At 42.7% G+C, this 23,127-nt stretch overlaps 2 protein-coding genes across 19 annotated transcripts in view; both read left to right on the plus strand.

The window, feature by feature from the left end:
• ZNF19 (zinc finger protein 19) overlaps positions 1–17,962 on the plus strand; it is a 34,527-nt gene extending 16,565 nt beyond the window's left edge. The window contains exons 2-8 of one of the 5 annotated variants that reach the window (XM_037742242.1): positions 7,676–7,829; positions 8,879–8,960; positions 10,376–10,410; positions 10,546–10,607; positions 14,204–14,327; positions 14,863–14,976; positions 16,169–17,962. In XM_037742242.1, the coding sequence (XP_037598170.1) occupies positions 10,575–10,607; positions 14,204–14,327; positions 14,863–14,976; positions 16,169–17,271 (1,374 nt within the window). In that variant the 5' untranslated portion in view covers positions 7,676–7,829; positions 8,879–8,960; positions 10,376–10,410; positions 10,546–10,574 and the 3' untranslated portion in view covers positions 17,272–17,962. Of the gene's footprint in view, positions 1–7,675; positions 7,830–8,878; positions 8,961–10,373; positions 10,448–10,545; positions 10,608–14,110; positions 14,328–14,862; positions 14,977–16,168 lie in introns of those variants that run through there. The other 4 variants (XM_017539197.2, XM_017539198.2, XM_017539196.2 and 1 more) reach the window with 4 other exon arrangements.
• Positions 17,963–20,879: 2,917 nt separating this feature from the next.
• The window catches only part of ZNF23 (zinc finger protein 23), a 22,561-nt gene continuing 20,313 nt past the window's right edge, over positions 20,880–23,127 (plus strand). For all 14 annotated transcript variants that reach the window (XM_037742235.1, XM_037742236.1, XM_037742237.1 and 11 more), the window contains exon 1: positions 20,880–20,968. The gene's annotated coding sequence lies outside the window, so the exon portion shown is untranslated. The remainder of the gene's footprint in view (positions 20,969–23,127) is intronic.

Raw genomic sequence — 23,127 nt, forward strand, 5'->3', positions numbered from 1 at the left:
CTGGAATGCTGACAGGAGATTGGAACAGTAATCTCTGAAAGCCCTGTAATTTCAGTGCTGTCTTCTTTCTAGTGTAATTCTCAGGTGTTTTCTATTTCCTATGTCAGATGCTGAGACCAACATTGACAATGAGTCCACATCAACACAGGAAATGTCTGAAGAAAGAGATATGATGATATCACATGGGCTTCTGGGGAGTATTTAACAGGAAACTAACTTTCCAGAAACATGTGATGTGGAGAAGCACCAGGAAATCACTATGAGGAAAAATACTCAAGGAAAGGTTCTAAGAATCTACTATGCAAGGAAACCCTTCAGATGTGAGGAGTGTGGGAGATGCTTCAGCTTTTTTTTTTTTTTTTCCTATCTTAGAACCAGAGAATCCACACTGGGGAGAAATCCTATCTATGCAAAGAGTGTGGGAAATTCTTTAATGGCAATTCTTTAATTTGGCACCAGAGAATCCATACTGGAGAGAAATCCTATCAGTGTGAGGAGTGTGGGTGAGCCTTTATTAATAGTGCCAATCTAATCAGGCATCAGAGAATCCACAATGGGGACACACCCTATCTCTGCAAGGAGTGTGGAAATGGCTTCCCCAGTAGTTCTAAGATGGTTATACATCACAGAATCCATACCGGGGAGAAACCCTATGAGTGTAATGGGTGTGGGAGAGCTTTTGCCATTAAATCCACCTTGAGTTGGCATCAGAGAATTCACAGGATAGAGAAACCCTATGAGTGTAACAAGTGTCGGAAAACCTTCAGGACTTCCTCCCAGCGGCACCATCATGAGTACACCCACTCTAGAGAGAAACCTATGCTGGACCTTGGTTCTATTGGGCTCCCAGCATTTTTTTACACCTTTTTCATGGTAATTCCCTCTTTTGGGTGGGGGAACCACTCTGCCCCCACTCAACAGTTCATGTGTTTTCAGTGGGGCTCTGTTCCCCACTGCAAGCATGGAACATGTGGTCTGGTGTGATCCATCTATGCCATTCTTTCTGTCTAGCCACAGTGATGGGTTTGGAGACCAACACTGATACAATCAGGATGGACCCTGTGACCATCTACCAGGAAGTGACACTCTTTTCTGCTGGTGTTGGATGTTAGCTTTGATCCATATGAAGGCTGAGAAGACAGCCAACCTTATAGATGACAAACTGAGAGATGGAAAGAACTAAATCTATCTCTGGACTTTTTAGTGTTATGAATCAATAAATTCCAGTGGTTTTTTTTTTTTTTTTTTTGCTTAAATAGTTTTGAGTTGGATTTTCTGTCACTTGTAATACAATCCTTATTGACATAGAGCTATTTCAATGTCTCATGTGTTTCAAAGCCTTTGGAATTAACATAACCTGATTTGGCATCAAGTCCATACTATGAAGAACCTTTCATAGGTATGATGTGTTAGAAAAGCTGTAGCTGTGATTCTAATGGTTCACACACGGGCTAACACTCTTGGTTAATGTGAATGGGGAAAGCCATTTACTCTCAGTTAAATCAGTTGCACATTCAGGCATCCCTAATGGATGGAAATTAAAACAATTTAAGCACTATAATGAAAATTTTAAGTTACCATAAAATTAACTCTCCATCAAATGAATATTCTATAGGGAAGATTTTTTTTTTTTTTAACTCTTTAAAAAGGAAGTATTTATTTGCTACTCAGTTTCTAACAGAAATGATGCCAACATTTTAATTTTATTTTAGATATTTCAAGGTATTTCTTTTTTGATCTATCATGGAGAAGATACTAGTGCTTTTCTAATATTGAATCATCTTTATGTTCTTATAAATTTAGTTGGATATTCTTTTTAAGTTTTTTCTTTTTTCTCTCTTTCCTTTTTTCTCCTTCCTTCCATCCTTCTTTTCTTTCTTTCCTTTTTCTCTCTTTCTTTCCTTTTTCTTTCTTCTTTCTTTCTCTCTTTCTCTCCTCTCTCTCTCTCTCTTTCTTTCTTTCTTTCTTTCTTTCTCTCTTTCTTCTTTCTTTCTTTCGAGACTGGGTCTCACTCTGTTGCCCAGGCTGGAATGCAATGGTATTATTACAGCTCACTGCAGCCTTGACCTCCCAAGTGCAGGTGATCCTCCCACCTCAGCCTCCCAAGTAGCTGGGGCTATAGGCGCATGCCACCACACCTGGCTGTTTGTGATTTTTTTAGAGATGGGGCTTTGCCATGTTTCCCAGGCTGGTCTTGAACTCCTAAGCTCAAGCAATCCACCTGCCTCAGCCTCTCAAAATGTTGGCTTTACAGGCGTGAGTCACCATGCCCAGCCTTAAGTTTCTTTAGCTCCTGCTGGATTGTATTTGTTCATATATTTAGGATATTGGCATCTATATTCATAAGTGACATTTCCCTTTAATTTTCCCGCCATCTTTGTGAAGACTTGAGCACTAGATCATACCAGTTTACTAAATGTAGTTCAGAGGCTGTTCTTTCTCTGTGTTCTGGAGAGGTTGAGTAACAGTTATCTGTTCTTGGGATGTTTGAAAACAAAATCCAGCTATAGAGCTGCCTGAGCCAATGCTTTTATAGGTAGAAATAGGGACGATAACTTTATCAGTTTCTTCCATGGCATTGATAAATTACATTTTCAATTTCTTCTTGAGCCAATGTTGATGATTTATAATTCCATACTGACATTTAAAAATCCATTAGCCCAGAAATATATCCAAGTGACCTTTCCTATATATATATGTTTGTAAGTAGAGAGAGGGTCTTGCTGTATTGACCAGGCTGGTCATGAACACTTGGCCTCAAGCAGTCCTCCCTCTTTGGCCTCCCAAAGTGCTGGGGTTACAGGCATGACCCATCACACCCAGCCCTATTAAAAAAAATATTTTCAACATATGCCTCTTGTCATTCCCAAGTTTACTGGTCTATAAAACCTCTATCAAGAGTTTTTATTACTCATTTACTTGCAAAAGCTTGACATTATCATAATAATGTCTAGAACAGCATGCCCTTCCTGATCTTTGATCTGGTTAGGGAGCTTTTGGTTCACAATCTGAAGCAAGGTTTTTCAAACTTGGCACTATTGATATTTGGGACCTGATCATTTTTGGTGGGGGCTGTCCTGTGCACTGTAGGATGTTTACTTGTATCCCTGGCCTGTAGTAGGAAAACGCACATCCTCAGGGAATGGCTGGGGCTCCAGTCGCCCTCAGAGCAGAATCTTATCCTCAGTATCACCATAAGATGGAGGAGAAGAGAGGAGGAGCTAAGAGAAAACACAGGACTTGGCAATCAGTATCAGTTGGTTATTATGGCAAGGTAGGTTACAAGTGGGTACAGACACAGGGAGGCCATCCGAGATACCTCTGGTGGCATCTGGGGGTAGTGCTGGAACACAGGCTGCCCAGCCCCTTGTTAAGGCATTCATTCCAGGGTTCAGTCATCAGATGTCGGGGCAGACAAAATGAAGCTTATTGGTATATATCATACCACCCATATTTTCTCAGAGTTTTAGATTTACTTCATTTAGAGTTTTAATCCACCTGGAATTAATTTTTATAATTGTGTGAAGAATCTCATTCTATTATCCTATTGAGATATCCAAATGTTCCTATATTATTTATTGAATAATGCCTCCTTTCTCCATTGTTTTTTTTCTTCCTTAGCTTTATTGTATGATTAGCATACCTGATTTCCACAAAAGGTCTTACTGGGATTTTGAATGGGATTGCTTTGAATATTTAGATTGATTTTGGGAGAATTGACTTTTTTTTTTTTTTTTTTGGAGACAGAGTCTTGCTCTGTTTTCCAGACTAGAGTGCAATGGCACAATCTCAGCTGACCACAACCTCTTCCTCCCGGGTTCAAGCAATTCTCCTGCCTCAGCCTCCTGAGTAGCTGGGACTACAGGCATGCACCACCACACCCGGCTAATTTTTGTATTTTTTTTAGTAGTAGAGGTGGGGTTTCACAATATTGGCTAGACTGGTCTCGAACTCCTGACCTTGTCATCTGCCCGCCTCGGACTCCCAAAGTGCTGGTATTACAGGTGTGAGCCACTGTGCCTGGCCGAGAATTGACATCTTAACAATATTGACTTTTGTAACCAATGAACATGATATAGCTCTCTGTTCATTTCCTTTGTCATTTTTTGTAGTTTTTGGTTTGCATGTCTTGTACATATTTGGTTAGATTTATACCTAAGCATTTACTTTGCTGTTGTAAATGGCACTTTAAAAATAATTATTGAAATTGCATTGTAGGAAAATACATTGTAGGAAATTAGCATTTTGTACCTTGACTTCTATTCTGTGACCTTATTGATTTCACTTTTAATTTTAGGACCTTGTTTTGTAGATTCTTTGGGACATCTTATATACATAATCATGTCACCTGCAGATAGTAACAGTTTTGGTCGTCCTTTCCAATCCATGTGTCTTTTATTTCAATTTTTTTTAGACACAGGCTCATTCTGTCATGCAGGCTGGAGTGCAGTGGCACATTCTCAATTCACTGCAACCTCCACCTCCTGGGTTCAAGCAATTCTCATGTCTCAACCTCCTGAGTAGCTGAGATTACAGGTGTGTGCCACCTCACCCAGCTCATTTTTGTATTTTTAATAGAGATGTGGTTTTGCCATGTTGGCCAGGCTGGTCTCAAACTCCTTGCCTCAAGCAGTCCACCCACCTTGGCCTCCCAAAGTGCCGGGATTACAGATGTGAGCCACTGTATCTGACCTGTCTGCCTCTTCTTTGTTTTTTACTGGCCTTGCTCTTGCTAGGACTCCCAATATGATGTTAAATAGTAGTGGTAAGTGCAGACATACCTGCCATATTCACAATATTGGAGGGAAAGACATTCTGTCTTTCATCATTAAGTATGTTTTCAGCTGCAAGGAGAGAATAACATTGAATTATATGTCAGTATAGCTACTGCAGCACAATATTTAGCTTAACTACATATATTTGGTAGCCAAGACAAAAATGACTTCATGTGTGAAACTTAAGTTCCACCACAGCCTCAGCCAATTTGTGGCTAGGATTTTCAGAGATGTGGTAGAGAAGTTAGTATTTTCTCCACCATTTTCAAGTCAGGAGTAACAGTAAATATGCCATGATCATATACTATAGTCTGGGTACCATGATCTGCTATTACTCATAGCTTCAGTTAAAGATATTGTAGGTGTTAGAGGGATACCTGGGTAGTTAGGTTGTGAGGTAACCAGAAAGGTGGCTCCCATTCGAATCTAAGGAATGGTCAGTCTTCAAAATAATTATGTTTGATGAGAGAGACTTGACAGACATGAATATGAGTATCATATTAGTCTTTTCTCAAAATACTATACAGACATACCTGAGAATGAGTAATTTATAAAGAAAAGAGGTTTGATTGGCTAACAATTCCATAGGCTGTACGGGAGGCATGGCTGGGAGGCCTCAGGAAACTTACAATCATGGTGGAAAGCAAAGGGGAAGCAGGCACAACCTTCATATGGCCAGCAGGAGAGAGACAGCAAAGGAGGAAGTGCTACAAACTATAAAACAGCCAGATTGCATGAGAACTTACTACCAGGAGAACAATAAGGGGGAAATCCACCCCCATGATCCAATCACCTTCCACCAGGCCCCTCCTCCAACACTGAAGATCGTAATTCAACATGAAATTTGCCTGGAGACACAGAGCCAAACCATATCAAGTATATATTTCCTTAGAGGTGATACGATGGCTGGGGAGCCAGGCCAATGTGAACTAGCTATTATTATTAATTATCTTGAAAACTGGGAGACTTTCCAGACAAATGAGAGTAGAAATTTTCTTCCTTCCCCCTCCCTGCAAAAGGAAAACAAGTTATTCCCAACTCTTTTTGTTTTTTATTTTAGTGCTCCAATCTTCTGACAAGAATATGCTCAACTCTTCACCAAGTAAACACACAGGTTCCCATGTTTCTAAAAACTGATAAAATTAGCAATAAGTTTGTTTTATACCTAGACAATGGACATTTATGTAATGTAGATATCCAGAATAGGCAAATCTATAAAGTAAGAAAGTGGTTGTCTAGAATTGGGGGAAGAAGAGAGGGTGTGTACTTATTTGTGTATTAATTTTCTATTGCTGTTGTAACAAATTGCCATGAGTAGTGGCTTAAAACAACACTAATTTATCTTACAGTTTTGGAGGTCAGAAATCCAAAGTGGGTCTCATTGATATAAATTCAGGATTTAGACTAAGGAAAGAATCTGTTTCCTTGCCTTTTTTATTCTCTGGAGGCCACTCACTTTCCTTGACCCTTGGCCCCTTCTTCCATTTTCAAAGCTGGTGAAGTTGGGCTAAGTCCTTCTTGTGCTCTCATCTCTGTGGTTCTCTTTCAATTCCCTCTTTCATGTTCAAGAACTCTTACGATGACATTGGGCCCATCTGAATAATCCAAGATGATAATTTTTAAAAATTTATTTATTTTACTTCAGGTGCATACTATATCTGGCATTTCTCCCCATGTTAACCCTCCCCACCCTCCTCTAAGACAGGGTCTCACTTTGTTGCCCAGGCCAAAATGCAGTGGCTAAATCCAGGCTCACTGCAGCCTTGATCTCCCAGGCCCAAGTGATCCTCCCAACTCAGCCAGTAGCTGGGACTACGGGTCTGTGCCCATACCTGGCCAATTTTTGTTCCTTTTTGGGATTTTTTTTTGGTAGAGACAAGGTTTTGTCACCTTGCCCAGGCTGGTCCAAACTCCCAGGCTCAAGCGATTTGCCCACTTGGACATCCCACAGTGCTGGGATTACAGATGTGAGCCACTGCTCCCAGCCCCAAGGTAATCTTAAAGTCATCTGACTAGCAATCTTAATTTCACCTGCAACCTCATTTTCCCTTTGTCATGTAACCTAACATACAGATTCTAGAGATCAGGACATAGACATCTTTGAGGGGAAAAAAACACCACTCTGCTTACCACAGGGAAAATGGAGAATGGCTGCTGATGGTTATGAGATATCCTTTGGGGAGATGAAAATGTCCTGGAATTGACTGTGGTGATGCTTGCACAAGTCTGTGGACACACTAAAACCTATTTAAGTTTATACTCTACATGGATGAATAGTATGGTGTGTGAATTAAATGTTAATAAAGCAGGTATGTGTGAGTGTTCAGTATTTCTAAAACTAAATTATTTCACCTTCTTTCCTGAAACCAGCTCCTGTTCTTCAATTCCTGATCTCAGCTATTAGGTCATCCAAAATTCATGGCTATCATAGATGCTCTGGCTGCCTCGTATTCAATCATTTTTTTAAAATGTTCACCGTTTTCACTTCCTAGTTACTTAATATATCCTTCCTCAGACTTGCTCTTTCTTAATGTGTCTGAGTCTTTACCTCTAAGGAGGATAGCTTTTTTGTCCAATGACCCTTTGGCAATCTGGTGACACCTTCAAAACCAATTAAAATACAATTAAAGTTTTTTAGAATTTGTCATACAGAAATATAAGTGCATCTTTGCCAACGTGATGAAATGAAATAACAAGACTTAAAGGTGGGCCCAAATAACAAGGATAATTTCAAACTGGTGATGAGAATAGCCATATTCTGAGAGCTGCATAAACTGTAATGTGATATGAAAATATCTGTGATTTCTACTGTAGTTTGTTGCCAACATATAACAGAAGAAGATGCTAAATTTCGGTTAGGGATTAGCGAAAACAATGATATACTTGACTTCCTACTCAAGGTCTCTAAGGATCCCTCGGGGTTAAACCTCCTCCCGGGCGTAGAACCACTGAGAAGAGCGCTCCGGCATCCTAGAGAGGAAGCACGCGATGCTGGGCGCAAGGCCAACGTAATGACACACTTCCGTTGACGCAGCAGTTTCCGTTTTTGCCGAGGTGAGTGTTGCGGTTTGTTGCCCAGGAGTCGTTGCTAGGCGCAGGCACTTGAGCTGTAGAGAAGGCTGTCGGCTTTGTCCCTGCTGCCGCAGTGGAGGGAGTCAGGGTGGCCCCTCCGGGTCCGGGGAACGAAGGCTGCTTGGGTGCCTTCGCTCCCCAAGGCCCGCGTCGGCGCCTTGGGTAATGGAGGCTGTGGATATGGGCGGCTGGATGGAAAGGATGCTTGTGCTCTCGACACAGCCCAGACCTCATCTGCATATTGGGCCACACCTTCTTTCTGAGCCGCTAAGTGCCAGTTGCTGCTCTAGATTCCGGAGATGCAGCCGTGAATGAGGCGGGGTGTGGGCTCCGCCCCCAGGGAGCTTTGAGCCCAATGGGAAAGTCATGTGGAAAAGTCATGTGTTAATCACCTCTGGTCATTTCACTCTACCTGCCCGTGGCTTAGTGCATGTAGGTCGAAGACCATGTTCTTGACCTGCACAAAGCATGGTTTTGTCCCTTGTGACTTACTCAGCATCATCTAGCAGCACACTCCCCCTTGACTGTGCTACTACAGTCTTCTTGACGATTCACTACTAGAACATAGCTTTTGCATATGCTGCTACTTTTGTAAATATTTCCTTTATACCTTAGTTAATTTATATTCTTAAGCTTTCCCATCCAGGCTAGTTTCCCCTGGCAGTGATCAAAGTTGTGAACTTAAAAGTTATTTGAGGCCGGGCGCGGTGGCTCCCACCTGTAATCCCGGCACTTTGGGAGGCCAAGTAGGGTGGATCACGAGGTCAAGATATTGAGACCATCCTGGTCAACATGGTGAAACCCTGTCTCTACTAAAAATACAAAAATTAGCTGGGCATGGTGGCGCACGCCTGTAGTCGCAGCTACTCGGGATGCTGAGGCAGGAGAATTCTTGAACCCGGGAGGCGGAGGTTGCGGTGAGCCAAGATCGGGCCATTGCACTCCAGCCTGGGTAACGAGCAAAACTCAGTCTAAAAAAAAAAAAAAAAGTTATTTCAGAAAGTCTTGGTTAATGTATGTTTTTCCTTTAGACAAAGCTCCGCAAGGGACAGGATCGTCCCCCTTCTCTCTCTACTTCATCTCTTGTGTCATACGTGACCGGGCATGAAATAGATATGCGATAAATATTTGTTGAATGAAGAAAGCACAAATCAGTGGTATATAGGAAAAGGAGTATGGTATGAGTGGAGTGTTTAACAGGGACACCAAACTTGGTCTGTAGAGACAGATCATGATCTGAAGGTGAAGGGTGGCTAGATTACTGGAGAGTATGGCAGGCAAAGAATCTCAGTTACAGTGGTTCTGAGGTTGGAGAGGAGTAGTTCATACAGAACAAACAGTAGGTATGAAGGTCCTGAGTTAGCATAGAGGAAACTGAAAGGCGGCCATTGTAGCTAAACTAAGAGAAAAGAGGAAGGTGGCACAAGATGAGGCTGGCAGAAAACTGCATCATGCATTAAGTCTCTGTAGGGAAAACACTGGCTTTTTATAGAATATTGCTGTTTAACAAGAATACAAAGTGTCTGTAGGGGATGATATAGTTAAACCAATAATCCAGATGTTTTAGTGTGTTGAGGTGGCCCTTCAGGATCCTTTGGTAGTCAGTTTCTGGTTATTACCGGGCCCTTGAATGGGGCAGTGAACTAAAAAGTTGCCTGCCCCAGGTCGAAGTAAAGGAAGACTTACTCTGGGACTTTTTTCCTGAATTTTCTTGGCCAATCTTGTTTATTCTTTTATATTAACCTTAAAATCATTTTGCCAAGTTCTAAAAGCATTCATTTTAGGATTAGTATTGGAAAGAATTTAGTGTAGTTGTTAAAAGCATGACTTGGCCCGGTGCGGTGGATCATGCCTGTAAATCCCAGCACTTTGGGATGCCAGTGTGGGTGGATCACTTGAGGCCATGAGTTTGAGACTTAGGCTGGGCAACATGATGAAACCCCGTCTCTACTAAATTTATGAAAATGTGCCAGGTGTGGTGATGCATGCCTATAATCGCAGCTACTTGGGAGGCTGAGGCAGGAGAATTGCTTGAACCTGGGAGGCAGTGATTGCAGTGAGCTGCAATTGTGCCACTGCACTCCAGCCTAGGTTGACAGAGGTAGACTCTGTCTCAAAAACAACCAAAACAAAGCAAAACAAAAAAACCCTAAAACATGACCTTTGAAGCCTGGCAGATCGCGTGTGGGATCTAAGTTCATCCATTCACTGGCTGAGTGTCTTGGTAGAAGAAATTATTCTCTTAGCCTTCTCATTTGGGAAAAATTAAACGTTTGAAAAATTTTTGTGAGGACTAAATAATATGCATTTTCCACCCAAAAACATGACACTTGCTATTTTTTAACCTTTTATGTTCTCAGTAAAATTGATTTTTAAAAATAAAGGTTTGGGATTCCTCTTGTTAAGTTTTGCTCTGAGTTTATTGGTGTCTTTTGCTTGTTTTGCTCTTCATTTAGCTTGGTGTTGGTGAGGACAGGCTCTGGTGTCCAAGGATAAGTTATTTATTCTTTCAAAAGCTGTTTCTTCAGAATTAAAAGCCTCATGGTATGGTGTGGACTAAAAAGTACATATGTATATGCCACTTACCCAGTGAGCATTTAGTAAGTGATTGCGGCTTGTTATTGGCAAGTTTGTTGCATTAAGGAGAGCCTTTTACTGGGCTGAGCTCAATGTTGGTTCTCTTTGTTTCTTCCCTCAGCCTTTGCCTCCTAAGAGGGAGCCCAGGTGATGGCAGCCATACCTCTGAAAGCTCAATGCCAGGTGAGCTGTGGACCCCTGAGGTCAGCTTTATGGAGTTCTGATTTGAAAGAAGTGAGGGGTGGGAGCAGGTAGATAACGGTGATCCTGGCAAGTCTTAGAGCCAAACCAATAGGAAGACCCCTGTTGATTCCCTCAACTGGGTGCTGGGAAAAGAGGTAGGACTGGGTGCTGGGGAGAGAGCTAGGGCCAGTGAAGATGGAAACAGGAGAGAGTTACCTGGAAAGCCGAAGTACAGCCTCCTGAATACTGAGAATCTCTGCTGGGCTGGAGAATCTCCAGATTCAGTAGCTGTCCTCCTGCAGAGGGAATTCTGAGAATGAGGGACTCAGTCTGGTGACGTAGGGATCGAGGATAGGATGGAAGTGATCAAGATCAGCAAGGGCACAAGGTTCTTGGAAAGTAGGAGCGGAGGGACAGCAGGAAGAAGACAAGAAAGGGGGCCTATCTCATTTGTTCTCCAAAACAAAGAAGTTAGTTTGGGCTTCAGAATCAGGGAACATATATTCTTGAGGTCACTACTGCTGGCTAAGCGAGACAGTGGGCTGTGATCGGAAAGTCTACACTAGGACAGGACACCTGGAGTTAGGGATTTCATTAGGCCTCGGAGGCGTGGTAGCCTGGAGCAAGTCATTGACTGCTTTGCATCTCAAATGAATTCATTTGTAAATGCACATAAATACATTACATTTATGGGACAGGGGAGTTGATTTCCTGAATTATATTTCACTTTTTGAGCTGGAGTTGCTGCTTGGTCATTTCTTTCCTCCTGGCACTTATTTATCTAGTAACTTAGTACCCATGAACCATATCCCAAGTCCCAATCTCATATTTCTCACATCCTTCAGTTTTCTCTACCTGACTGTCTCACTGATACATCAGCTTCCTTGGAGTTCCTACCCTCTTCTGGTTTTTCCACAAGTCTCTGACATCACACTATATTGTAGTCCTAATTAATCAGTTTCTAAATTGCTGTGTAATTGTTGACTGTGTTCTTCCCAATACCATTTCTAGAAAGACACGAAGTCTTGTTTTTTCTTCTCCCTCTTTTACTTGGGCCATCTTTTCTATTACATTTAGAGTTTGTCATTCCTTCTCTGGGATTTTGTTTGCAGAGCTTCCTGGATAGATTCTGTGTGTATAGTTGTGCTTCCTGGATAGATTCTCTATGTGTAGTTGTGCACCTTCCCATTACCTGGTCACCTGATACACCTCAGTTTCCTGAGTTTGGATTTTATCCTCCAATACAGGGTTCTCAAACTTCAGTGTACATCAGAATTACTTGGAAGCTTTACTGAAGTGTGGACTGCTGTCACGATGGGGCCCAAGAATTTGCCTAACAAGTTCCCAAGTGATGCACCAGCTACAAGAATATAAAGTGTCCGTAGGGGATGATATAGTTAAAACAATAAACCCAATGTTTTAGTGTGTTGAGGTGCCCCTTCAGGATCTTTTGGGTAGTTAGTTTCTGGTTATCACCGGGCCCTTGAATGGGGTAATGAACAAAAAAGATGCCTGCTTCAGATCCAAGTAAAGGAAGACTTACTTGGGGATTTTTTTTCCCGAATTTTCTTGGCCATTCTTGTCTATTCTTTTATATTAACCTTAAAATCATTTTGCCAAGTTCTAAAAACATTTCTGTTAGGATTACTATTGGAAAGAATTTAGTGTAGTTATTAAAAGCGTGACGTGGCTGGGTGCGGTGGCTCATGCCTGTAATCCCAGCACTTTGGGAGGCCGAGGTGGGTGGATTATTTGAAGCCAGGAATTTGAGACTAGTTTGGGCAACATGATGAAACCCTGTCTCTACTAAATTTACGAAAATGCGCCAGATGTGGTGGCACATGCCTATAATCCCAGCTACTTGGGAGGCTGAGACTATACTCTGAATACCACTGTTCTAGTTTGTGGCGATTCATTCAAGAGGTTCCTTCGGGAGTTGATGGGGTCAGGTTGTCAGCTGGGCAGAGGATAGATTCAGTGTGGGACAAGCCTGGAAGTGGAGCTAAAGTGTCCCCAGCTGTTGACCTTGTGTGCTGATTGTACCATGGTAAGGAAGAGTCAGATTCCAGAAATATGTAGGTGATAAAATTGGCAGGACTTGAGTATTAACTATCAGCAGTTAGTGACGATGGGGCTTTGAATGTCTAGTATTAATCTCAAGTTCAAGCATTAGAGAGTGGGCTGAAATTGGTGTTATTATCAGAGAGGGAAAAATACTGTCACTCACTATGCCACTTAGTTTATATAAATTAGAATGGGAGCCATTTTGGGGAAGACGAGTTTGGTGTTGCATGATGAGCCAGTGTATTGGGTCCTCCAGAGAGTCTGAGGCAGTGCTGGGGTGAGGGGGATGTGGAGATGTGCAAAATCAGCTGAGGCATTGGAAGGTGGGAGTATCCCTGAGCACTCTGGTAATGAAGTTTAATACCCATATCTGAGGAGTGACTAGAGGCTCTAAACCAGGTGTCAGAACTTCGTGGAAAGGTAGAGTTGAGGCCAGCAGGGAGGGAAAAGAGTATCTATTGAAAAAGCATGAGGGACTGGGCATGGTGGCTCATACCTGTAATCCTGGCACTTTGGGAGGCTGAGGCAGACGGATCCCTTGAGTCCAGGAGTTCAAGACCAGCCTGGGGAACATGGCAAAATCGCGTCTGTACAGAAAATACAAACAGTAGCCAGGCAGGGTGGTGTGTACCTATAGTCCCAGCTACTCAGGAGGCTGAGGTGGGAGTCTCATCTGAGCCAGAGGTGAGCTGAGATTGTGCCATGGCACTCCAGCCTGGGTGACACTGTCAAAAAAGAATGAAAAAACAAGAAAAAAAGGAGAAAAATAACAAAAACTAAAACTAAAACCCCAAGATGCATGAATCTTAGTTGGCAGAAGCTGCTACAGATTGTCTTGAGGTATAAAGATAAGGAGCTAAAAGAGCTTCCCAGCAGCAGCCATTTAATTCTAGAAGCATCATTTTCTAGGAAAACCCATCAAGGAGCAGAGTCGATTGTACCAGGAGACTCTCAGCTCCCTCTGCAGGATGCTCTTGAGCACAGGCATTACAGCCCTTTATCAAGAATCATATGGGAGTTGAATGAGACAGGCCCATCAGTGCAAACCATGACTCTGTTCTTGTTTCATGGGCATAAGGTTTGGGGCAGGGTGAGCACATGTGGGGAAGAGATGGATTGGCTGGGAATAGGGAGTACCTAATAGGAACATGTAGGTCCTGAGATACCATTTGAAGCAAATTGTTTACTTGTAGGTGCAACACCAAAAAACTGAAAATATTTACTAAATCAAAGATTTTGCTGTGGGAAGGTTAACTAATAAGAAACTTCTTTCTTAGGGTGTAAAAGTGTTAAATCACATTTTATGACAGTAAATTTTGTATCCTAATGGAAGCTCTTCTGGTAGTGAGAGAAGTTCCAGGTTTTTGCTTGTAGAAATAGTCATATAATGGTCTGATATCCAGTTCTTTTCGCCTTTTGTCATTATGCATCCCTCACAGGACCTTCCCTCAACCCCCTACCTGTCTTCTCTGCCCCATACTCTGGCCCAGAGCCAGAGGATTGGCTCTGGGGTAGCTCTGTTGTTTTAGGAGATGGTGACCTTTGAGGATGTGGCTGTGCACTTCACTAAGACAGAATGGACTAGTCTTTCTCCTGCCCAGAGGGCCCTGTACAGAAGTGTGATGTTGGAGAATTATGGGAATCTGACTGCTATGGGTAAGACCATTTTCCTCCTAGGACTCAGATCTGTACTTTTCAGTTTTCTTCCTTCTTTTACAGACTGGGTGATGGGTGTGGTGTGGAGAGGAGAGGCTGTCTCTTGTGTCCTCCACTGAGCGACTACAGGGCTGAGGCTCAGTGACCAACTTCAAAGATTGCTGGGTAGGGAGAGGTCTTGAGTCACTTTGGTCTCCCAGTGAAGGGAATTACTGTCCCCTGGTGGGAGTATGTTTTTTCTTCCAAGGGGCTCTGCCCAGTAAGAAATAAGTAGTGTTTGTTGTCTGGGGAAGACCGTGACTTCTTCCCTGTGTTTGCTCATGCCTTGCAGATCTCACTAACTTAATTTTTCTTGATTGTTTTTTTTAGGAAGAAGTCACAAATGCTCAGTTTCCTCTTGATCAGAATCTCTCTGGCCTTCCCCAGTCAAGAACTCTCTTCTCTGGGTCTTATTCTTACTGAGACATCTAGGGTTTTCCTTCTTTTGAAACACCAGATACAGGGCTGAAAAGTACCATTTTCTTCCTTTTTTCAGGGTACCCAGTTCCCAAACCTGCACTGATCTCGCTCCTGGAAGGAGGGGACGTGGCTTGGGACCTGGAAGCACAGGATGATCCCCTGGCAGAGGGGACCAAAAACATCTGTAAAGGTAGGTGAGGCAGGTTTAGAACCAACAACTGTAGAGTTTTATGGAGCACTGTATTTAAAAGTGAACCATGCTGGGCAGAATTTAAATATAATAGGTGATTTCACCTAATAACTAAAATATGAAACCTTTCCCACCAATCTTAACTCATACTAACTTGTAACCACCCAGTACGTCTCATCAGCAATCCCTGAATCCATTGCTCCTTTCTTAGTTGCAACATTGCCTACCTTAGTGGTCTTCCTTGGTTGGGATAGATTTATTCAGGAGCAGTTTTTGAGCAACTTGCTATGTACCAAACTTTGTTTAAGAAGTTCTGGAAGATACAAGTTATGGAGGCAGATGTAAAAAGCTAAAAAGAAAAGTTTTAAGTGCTATTAGGAATAGGATAGCCAATGTGAAGGTAAAATGGACCAGATCTTCCCAAAGGTTGGCCATAAACGGGGAGAGCTGAGTCAGATAACACTGAGAAGTCATGGCATGAGAGGATTTTTTTTTTTTTAAATTCAAAGGAATTCAGAGCTGAGCACAGGATGGGAGGTTCCTTTAGAATAGGCAAGTGGATGACTAGAGCAGGCCATTGAGAAGGTGGGTGGAGAGTCTGAGATAAAAGGCAGGTCTGAAAGGGTACTCTAACAGCTGGGTTGAAATGACCCCCAGGGAGAAAAAAGGAGGGCTGAATCTTAACCATTAAGGTATGTTTAATTTCAGTGAGAGAAGGAAGAGAAAATAGACAGTCAAATGGTCAGATGGGTGCCACCAAGAGCAAATAGTGAAGCTGAAGGCAGAGACAGGAGTTTCAGTGCAGTTGGTCTGCGGAGAGCAAGTAAATGGAAAGTGATGAAGCTGGGGCAGCACTTCAGTCTCTTATTCTAAGAATCTGAAAAAGAATCATCAAGATAATTGAGAAGCTGGTGGTCTGTTCTCACACTGCTGTCTCTGGTGATGATTCTTTTTCAGACTCTTGGTTACCACCTTTACTTGCGTCTCAGATTACTCCTCTCCCAGCATTCCCCTTTGGAGTTCCCTTACTCCTTTAACTCGCACTCATAGGATGAACTTGATTAACCTGCAGATGAGTTCCAGGTACTGATGTGAAAGTTGAAATGATCTCTTTTAAAGCCTTGTAATTTTCAGTGCTCTATCTAGTATAGCTCTCAGTGGCATTGTTTGTGTTTTCTGTCTGTTACGTCAGATGCTGAGACCAACACTGACGGTGAATCCGCATTAACCCAGAAAATTTCTGAAGAAAGAGATGGGATGATGTCACATGGGCAGCTGAGGAGTGTCCCTCAGAGAACCAACTTCCCAGAAACATGTGATGTGGAGAAGTACCAGGACATCCCCACAGTAAAAAACATCCGAGGAAAGGTTCCAGGAATCCACTGTGCAAGGAAACCCTTCATATGTGAGGAGTGTGGGAAATCCTTCAGCTATTTTTCCTACTATCTTAGACACCATAGAATCCATACTAGGGAGAAACCCTTTGTGTGCAATGAGTGTGGAAAAGCCTTTAATGGCAATTCTTCATTAATTCGGCACCAGAGGATTCACACTGGAGAGAAACCCTATCAGTGTGAGGAGTGTGGGCGAGCCTTTAATGATAATGCAAATCTGATCAGGCATCAGAGAATCCACAGTGGGGACAGACCCTATTACTGCATAGAGTGTGGAAATAGTTTTACCAGTAGTTCTGAGTTTGTTATACATCATAGAATCCACACTGGGGAGAAACCCTATGAGTGTAATGAGTGTGGCAAAACTTTTGTTGGTAATTCACCCCTACTTCGGCATCAGAAAATCCACACTGGAAAGAAACCCTATGAGTGTAATGAGTGTGGCAAAAGTTTTGGAAGGACTTCCCATCTAAGCCAACATCAGCGTATTCACACAGGGGAAAAGCCTTATTCTTGTAAAGTATGTGGACAAGCCTTCAGTTGTCATACAAAACTAACTCGGCACCAGAGAATTCACAGTGAGGAGAAGTCCTTTGACTGTGTAGATTGTGGAAAAGTCTTCAGTGCTCAGGGACAATTAAAAAGGCATCTGAGAATTCATATTCAGGAATCTTCCTCTGTATGTGATGAGTGTGGAAAAGCCTTCACTAGCAAAAGAAATCTTCATCAACATCAAAGAATCCATACTGGAGAGAAACCCTATGGGTGTAGCAAGTATGAGAAGGCCTTTAGGACTTCTTCCCAGCTAGGTTATCTTGGGCACGTGCACTCTGGAGAGAAGCCTGTGCTGGATATTTGTCGTTTTGTCCTCCCGGAATTTTTTACCCCCTTTTACTGGTAATAGTACACTCCAGTGAAATGTACTGGGTGAATTCTGTCTTCTACTCTGGAATGGAATGTGTGACACAGGCCTGGCTCAGCCTCTGATTTATCCCTCAAGCCACAGTTACTGATTCAGATGTTAGTATATGACCAAAGATGGTCTAATTAGAGTTCCAGGATTACAAGAGCTAATAGGAAGAAATGCTCTCCTTCTCCACCCCAACTGGTTTTAACGCTGAGAAGAACTAGATTCTCACAGAGGCTGAGAATGAAGTCAACACACTAAAAAAGGCATCTGAGAATTGGAGAGCAGTTTAAGACTGAAGATAGTGTTTGAACAGCCACATCAGACCATGTCTGAACCTAAAAATACAAATGGGTTTTTGAATTGCAGTAGCCATTAAATTCCATTTTTGTTTTTGGCTTTGGCACATTTGAGTTAACTGTTCTTCCCTTGGAACAGAATTTTGACTTAAACAGTGTTGTTAGTCTTCAACATGTTATCCCTGAAGACTTATTTGAAAAGTCTTCAGGAATAACATACCCAAATGGATGGAGAAATGTTTTGTGCATATGTTATGTAGGAAAGTCTTTAGTAATAGCCATGGCAGCTCCTAAACCCCATGATTGTAATGAGATTGAGAAGCCCACTGTGACACTGGAGAGCCCAGGTTGTATCAGACACCACAAGTAAATAGAAATTCTAACAACTTGAGCTCTATAACAAAAATCTCGTATAGCAAAATTATGTCTGCACCAGTGAATCTGTTCTCAAGAAAAGTCTTAACTAGGAAACTAAAGGCTTTCACTCTGAAAGCTTTTATTTTCTGCTTATTCAGTTTTTTATTTGGAATGAATGCTACTCTAGGCATTAAACTGGGAAATGCCAGGCTATTGTAGCTATTATAGCGTGGCATTTGCTGTTTTAATTCCTAGGACAGCGTGCTCACTTTGGCCTTTGACCTGGGTAGGGAGCCAAGGAAATGCTATGGTTCTTAGTCATAAGACACTGCAGAGATACTGGCCCTTTTCTTTGGTGATAAACATAATCTGTACACTTCTTTTTCTCCCATGTGCCCTCCTGCTGCCAGTTAGTGTTGGAATCTTCTTACCCAATTTCAGACTTAATGGCTTATTGAGTCTTAACAATTGGGTGGCTTCACCACCTCTTCCTTGCCAGCAGATGAATGAGCAGCTGTATCCTGTGCTTGGGTTGACCAATGAATGACAGACTTGGGGAATTAAGTAAATGCTTTTTAATTGAAATCTAGCACAAACATAAAAATGCATGAGTTGGCTGGGTGCGGTGGCTCACGTAATCCCAGCACTTTGGGAGGCTGAGGCGGGCAATTAAGGTCAAGAGATTGAGACCATTCTGGCCAACGTGGTGAAACCCCGTCTCTACTAAAAATACAAAAATTAGCTGGTCGTGGTGGCGCATGCCTGTAGTCCCAGCTACTCGAGAGGCTGAGGCAAGAGAATCACTTGAACCCTGGAGGCGGAAGTTGCAGTGAGCTGAGATTGCATCACTGCACTCCAGCCTGGTGAAAGAGCGAGACTCCCTCTAAAAAAAACAAAACAAAACCCGTGAGTCATGGTTGTATAACTTGAGTTTTTTCAAAGGACATAGCCTTATAATCACCAAGATAAAGAAATAGAACATAGCACCTTACAAGCCTCCCTGTACCTTATTACAGTTCTTATGGAACCTCTACCCTGACTTATATCACCAGAAATTATTTTGTTCTTTTGTGTCAATGGAATAATCAGTACAGATTCATTCTCATTGCTGTGTATTATTATATTACATGAATATACCACAATTTATTGCTTACTGTTGGTGGGCATTTGGGTTATTTCAAGGGGGATCATTTTGGTGGCAGAAAATCTTAAAGCCACCCAGAAAAAAAACTGTTTAAAGTAATGGTGGTCGGGGGCTGCTTCAAATAGTGCTGCTTCATCCCAGCTGCCCTGTAGTAAATGATAACAGCAGTAAACTTTTTTGGCACTTAACATATGACAGACAATTTCCTAATCACACAGATTTATGCAGTACGATAACTATGAAGAGCGTGCTATAATTAGCTCCATGTTGCAGTTGAGGAGTCATTAATTAGGTTGCCCAAGGATGCAGTAGTGGAGTAGGTATTCAAACCCAGGCTGTCTGGTTTCAGAGCTTGTGTTCTAACTGTTGCACCATATGGCCCTACAGAGGTTGTATGTAAAGTATGTGACGCTGTGTCTTGGTAACAGAAGAGACTTTTGGAAGAAACAGATATACTCCTTTGGGGTAGAGGAGAATATTAGGATCAAGTCAAGTTTGGGAGGCTATGCTTGGCTTCACACAATGGGAGGGGCGAAATTGGCATCAGAGAGGAAACTATAGGTTGAGATGGAATCATAAGACATGTCCAATAAAGACTGTCCCAGCAGAGCTGTCGTGAAGGAGGTAGCATGCCTCCAGTATGCAGAGGATCTGGTCCCCGACTTACTGGCTTTGTACCTCTCAACACCGTCTGAAAATGGGTGTCTTCATATCATGTACCTGAACCAGAGAGCTGGCTCCACTGAGGTCCAAGTGAGACCCCCTCACTTCAGCTTTGAGGTGTAGGGATATCTGAGTGAGGTTTGTTTCCTTTTTTCAGGACTTCACTAGTTAGCTCCCTTGGCCCTAACCCCAGTGCCACTGTCAGGAAGCCCCCTCCAATTGAGTAACTGTCCCTGAATCGGTTATGATTAATGTATTAGTTTTCTTTGGCTTCTTTTTTTTTTTTTTTTTTGAGACGGAGTTTCACTCATGTTACCCAGGCTGGAGTGCAATGGCACGATCTCGGCTCACCGCAACCTCCGCCTCCTGGGTTCAGGCAATTCTCCTGCCTCAGCCTCCTGAGTAGCTGGGATTACAGGCACGCACCACCATGCCCAGCTAATTTTCTGTATTTTTAGTAGAGACGGGGTGTCACCATGTTGACCAGGATGGTCTCGATCTCTTGACCTCGTTCATCCACCCGCCTCAGCCTCCCAAAGTGCTTCTTTGGCTTCTTAACAGCAATCTATTCTCACAGTTCTAGTGGCTAGATGTCTGAAAACAGTTTCCCTGGGCAGAAATGGTTTTGTCAGCAAAGCCACGCTCCCTCAGAAGCCTCTAGGACAGAACCTGGTCTTTCTTTAAGCTGCTGGTGACTGCCAGCGTTCCTTAGTAGCAACATCACTCCAGCCTCTGCTGTCTTCACATCACCTTCTCTGTCCAATCTCCCTGGCCTCTCATGAGGGCATTTGTGATGGCATTTAGGACCCATCCAGATAGTGCAGGATAATTCCTTGTCATAGGACCTTTAATTTAGTCACACTTACAAGAACTTTGCCATTTAAGGCAACATTCACAGGTTCCAGGAATTAGGACCTGGTATGGATGGTTATTATTCAGCCCACCACTGCCACTGAGGTTCATCTGTAGAAAACCCCCCCAAACAAGACACCCTAATGCAAGGTAAAATTTGTCTCAGGAGTCTGGAGATAGCCCAGGGCAGCTGAGGCAGTTGTATAATATCAGTGGGGACCCAGTCTCCTTCCAAAGTACCACTTGGCCATCCTTAATGGGGCCATTTTCCTCATTGTCCAAGGTGGCTCCTAGAACTCCAACTGTCAAGAGCTTGTTCCGGACAGTAGAGGAAGAGGAAGAAGAACATTCCATTTTGCCTTAAAGAAGACTTTCTGTAAGTACCACAGAACATTTCCAGTTAAATGTTTATGTCAAGAACATGTTAGTCACATGACTATACCTGGCTGCCAAGGGCACTATATCCTCTAGTTGAGTGGCAGTGTGCTACATCAAATGACTTCACGGTTTTGTTTAGGAGGAGGAAGGAGAACAAATGTTTGGGTAACTAGCAGCCTTTGCCATGGCGTATGACTGCCGTCGAATTCTACATGTCTTAAAAACTTTGGTTAAGGAAAAAACTTTGGTGTACAGCTGGCTGTGCTCTTTGAATTTAAATGTGTGTAGTAACTCTAGGATAGGTGCTATATTTATCCCCAATTTACAGGTTGGGAACAGTGAAATCCAGCAGATTGATGGGAGGTACAGCAGATGCCTCTCAAATGCACTCACATCACTTTGGCACACCTCTGGCTTTCACTGTAGCTGTGGTGAACAGTTGTATGTTAACTTAGAGCTCCCCTTGCACTGCTCAGGCACTCCATATGCCTTTTGACATTCTGCCTCAGGCACTTTTCCAGAGCTCACTCGACTAGGAAGCACAGCCTGGGAATACACAGGGCAAGTTAGCAATCCCAGAAAAACCCTTAATAATGCTAGACAAGAGCTTGAGGATTAAGGTTCCAGTCTCTCACCTTTCAAGTGGAAAATTAGGAGGAATTTTTTACTCTTTTCTGGAGCTCCCAGTGCTCATATCATCAACCTTTAGAACACTTTATATTGTCATTTCCTCCTGTCCTGTCTCACTCACTGGGTTCTTTTAGTCCTGCTTCCTGGGATCATCTGCTGAATAAATGGGCATTTGAGTTCTTGTCTCAAGCCCTGCCTTCATGGGAACCCAAACTAAAGAGAGGAAGACAGAACCTTCAGGCAATAAGAATGTGTCTTATATTCCAGTAGTCAATATGAGTAGTCAACTCAACTGGAATCTTTTAGATGTTAGAGGATGGCCCCGATGAGCATTTCTGTGATGGAATCCCATTCTGTTTTCAGTGGTGGCTGCACATTTCTGATTTCTACTTGAAAGAAGCTTCCTCTCAGAGCAACTGTGCTGTGGGGCACAATGTTTTTCTGTGTATCAGTAACGTGCATAATTTTAGATAGACTAAGTTGTTTCTGTAACTATAGCTCTGAGTATTCAGGAGCTAAAACATGGTAAATATCAGTGATCAGCCTGTGAGGAGGAGCTGGCAAGGCATGTCCCTCAGATTATCAACTAAAATGAGCACTTGCGGTCATGCAAATAAAAGAGTCCTTAGTAGTGTGCCACATACAATAAATGATTTTATTAATTACTCAACATTTTTTTTGAGACAGGATCTTGCTCTTCCACCTAGGCTGGAGTGCAGTGGCATGATTATGGCTCACTGCAGCCTTGACCTCCCAGTCTCAAGTGATTCCCATACCTCAGCCTCCCTAGTAGCTGGGACTATAGGCATGTGCCACCGCACCCAGCTAATTTTTATGTTTTCTGTAGAGACAGAGTTTCACTATGTTGCCAGGCTTGTCTAGAACTCCTGAGGTCAAGCAGTCATCCCACCTTGGCCTCCAAAAGTGCTGGAATTACAGGCATAGGTCACTGTGCCTGGCAACAAATATTTATTTAGTGACTTATGTGTGCTAAGCAACATGCTAGCTGATAGCACATGATGATAGAACATGTTACTGATGAGCAACATGGAGCATCTCTCCAGTTCCTGCTGCTACCGCCCTGTTCTGAGCCACCAACATTTATTTCCTAGACTACTACAATTGCTCCTTAAGTAGTCTTCCCACTTCTGCTCTTGAATCTTTCTAATCTATCTGCCAATCAGCAGCCAGAGTGTGCTTTAAAAAATATAAAACATAACATGCTTCTCTTAAAAAATTTCAGTGTGTTTCCATTGACCTTGAAATAAAATCCAAGCTCTTTAACATGAGCTGCAAAGCTCCAATGATTGCACATCCTCCCTCTTCTCTACCCATGATGTGTCAAGCTTTCTTTTTTTCCACTGAAGGGCCTACAAGTTTGTTATTCCTCCTGCTTGGAATGTTCTCTCTTTGATTATGTGCCCAGATATCTCACTCATATTTCTCGAGTCTCAGCCCAAGGTCACTTCCTCAGGCCTTTCCTTATCTCCCAGTTAAAATGGAGGTAACGAAATATCCCTTGATATT

The sequence above is a fragment of the Cebus imitator genome, unplaced genomic scaffold (genome assembly GCF_001604975.1).
Source record: "Cebus imitator isolate Cc_AM_T3 unplaced genomic scaffold, Cebus_imitator-1.0 Scaffold117, whole genome shotgun sequence".
Taxonomy (NCBI): Eukaryota; Metazoa; Chordata; class Mammalia; order Primates; family Cebidae; genus Cebus; species Cebus imitator.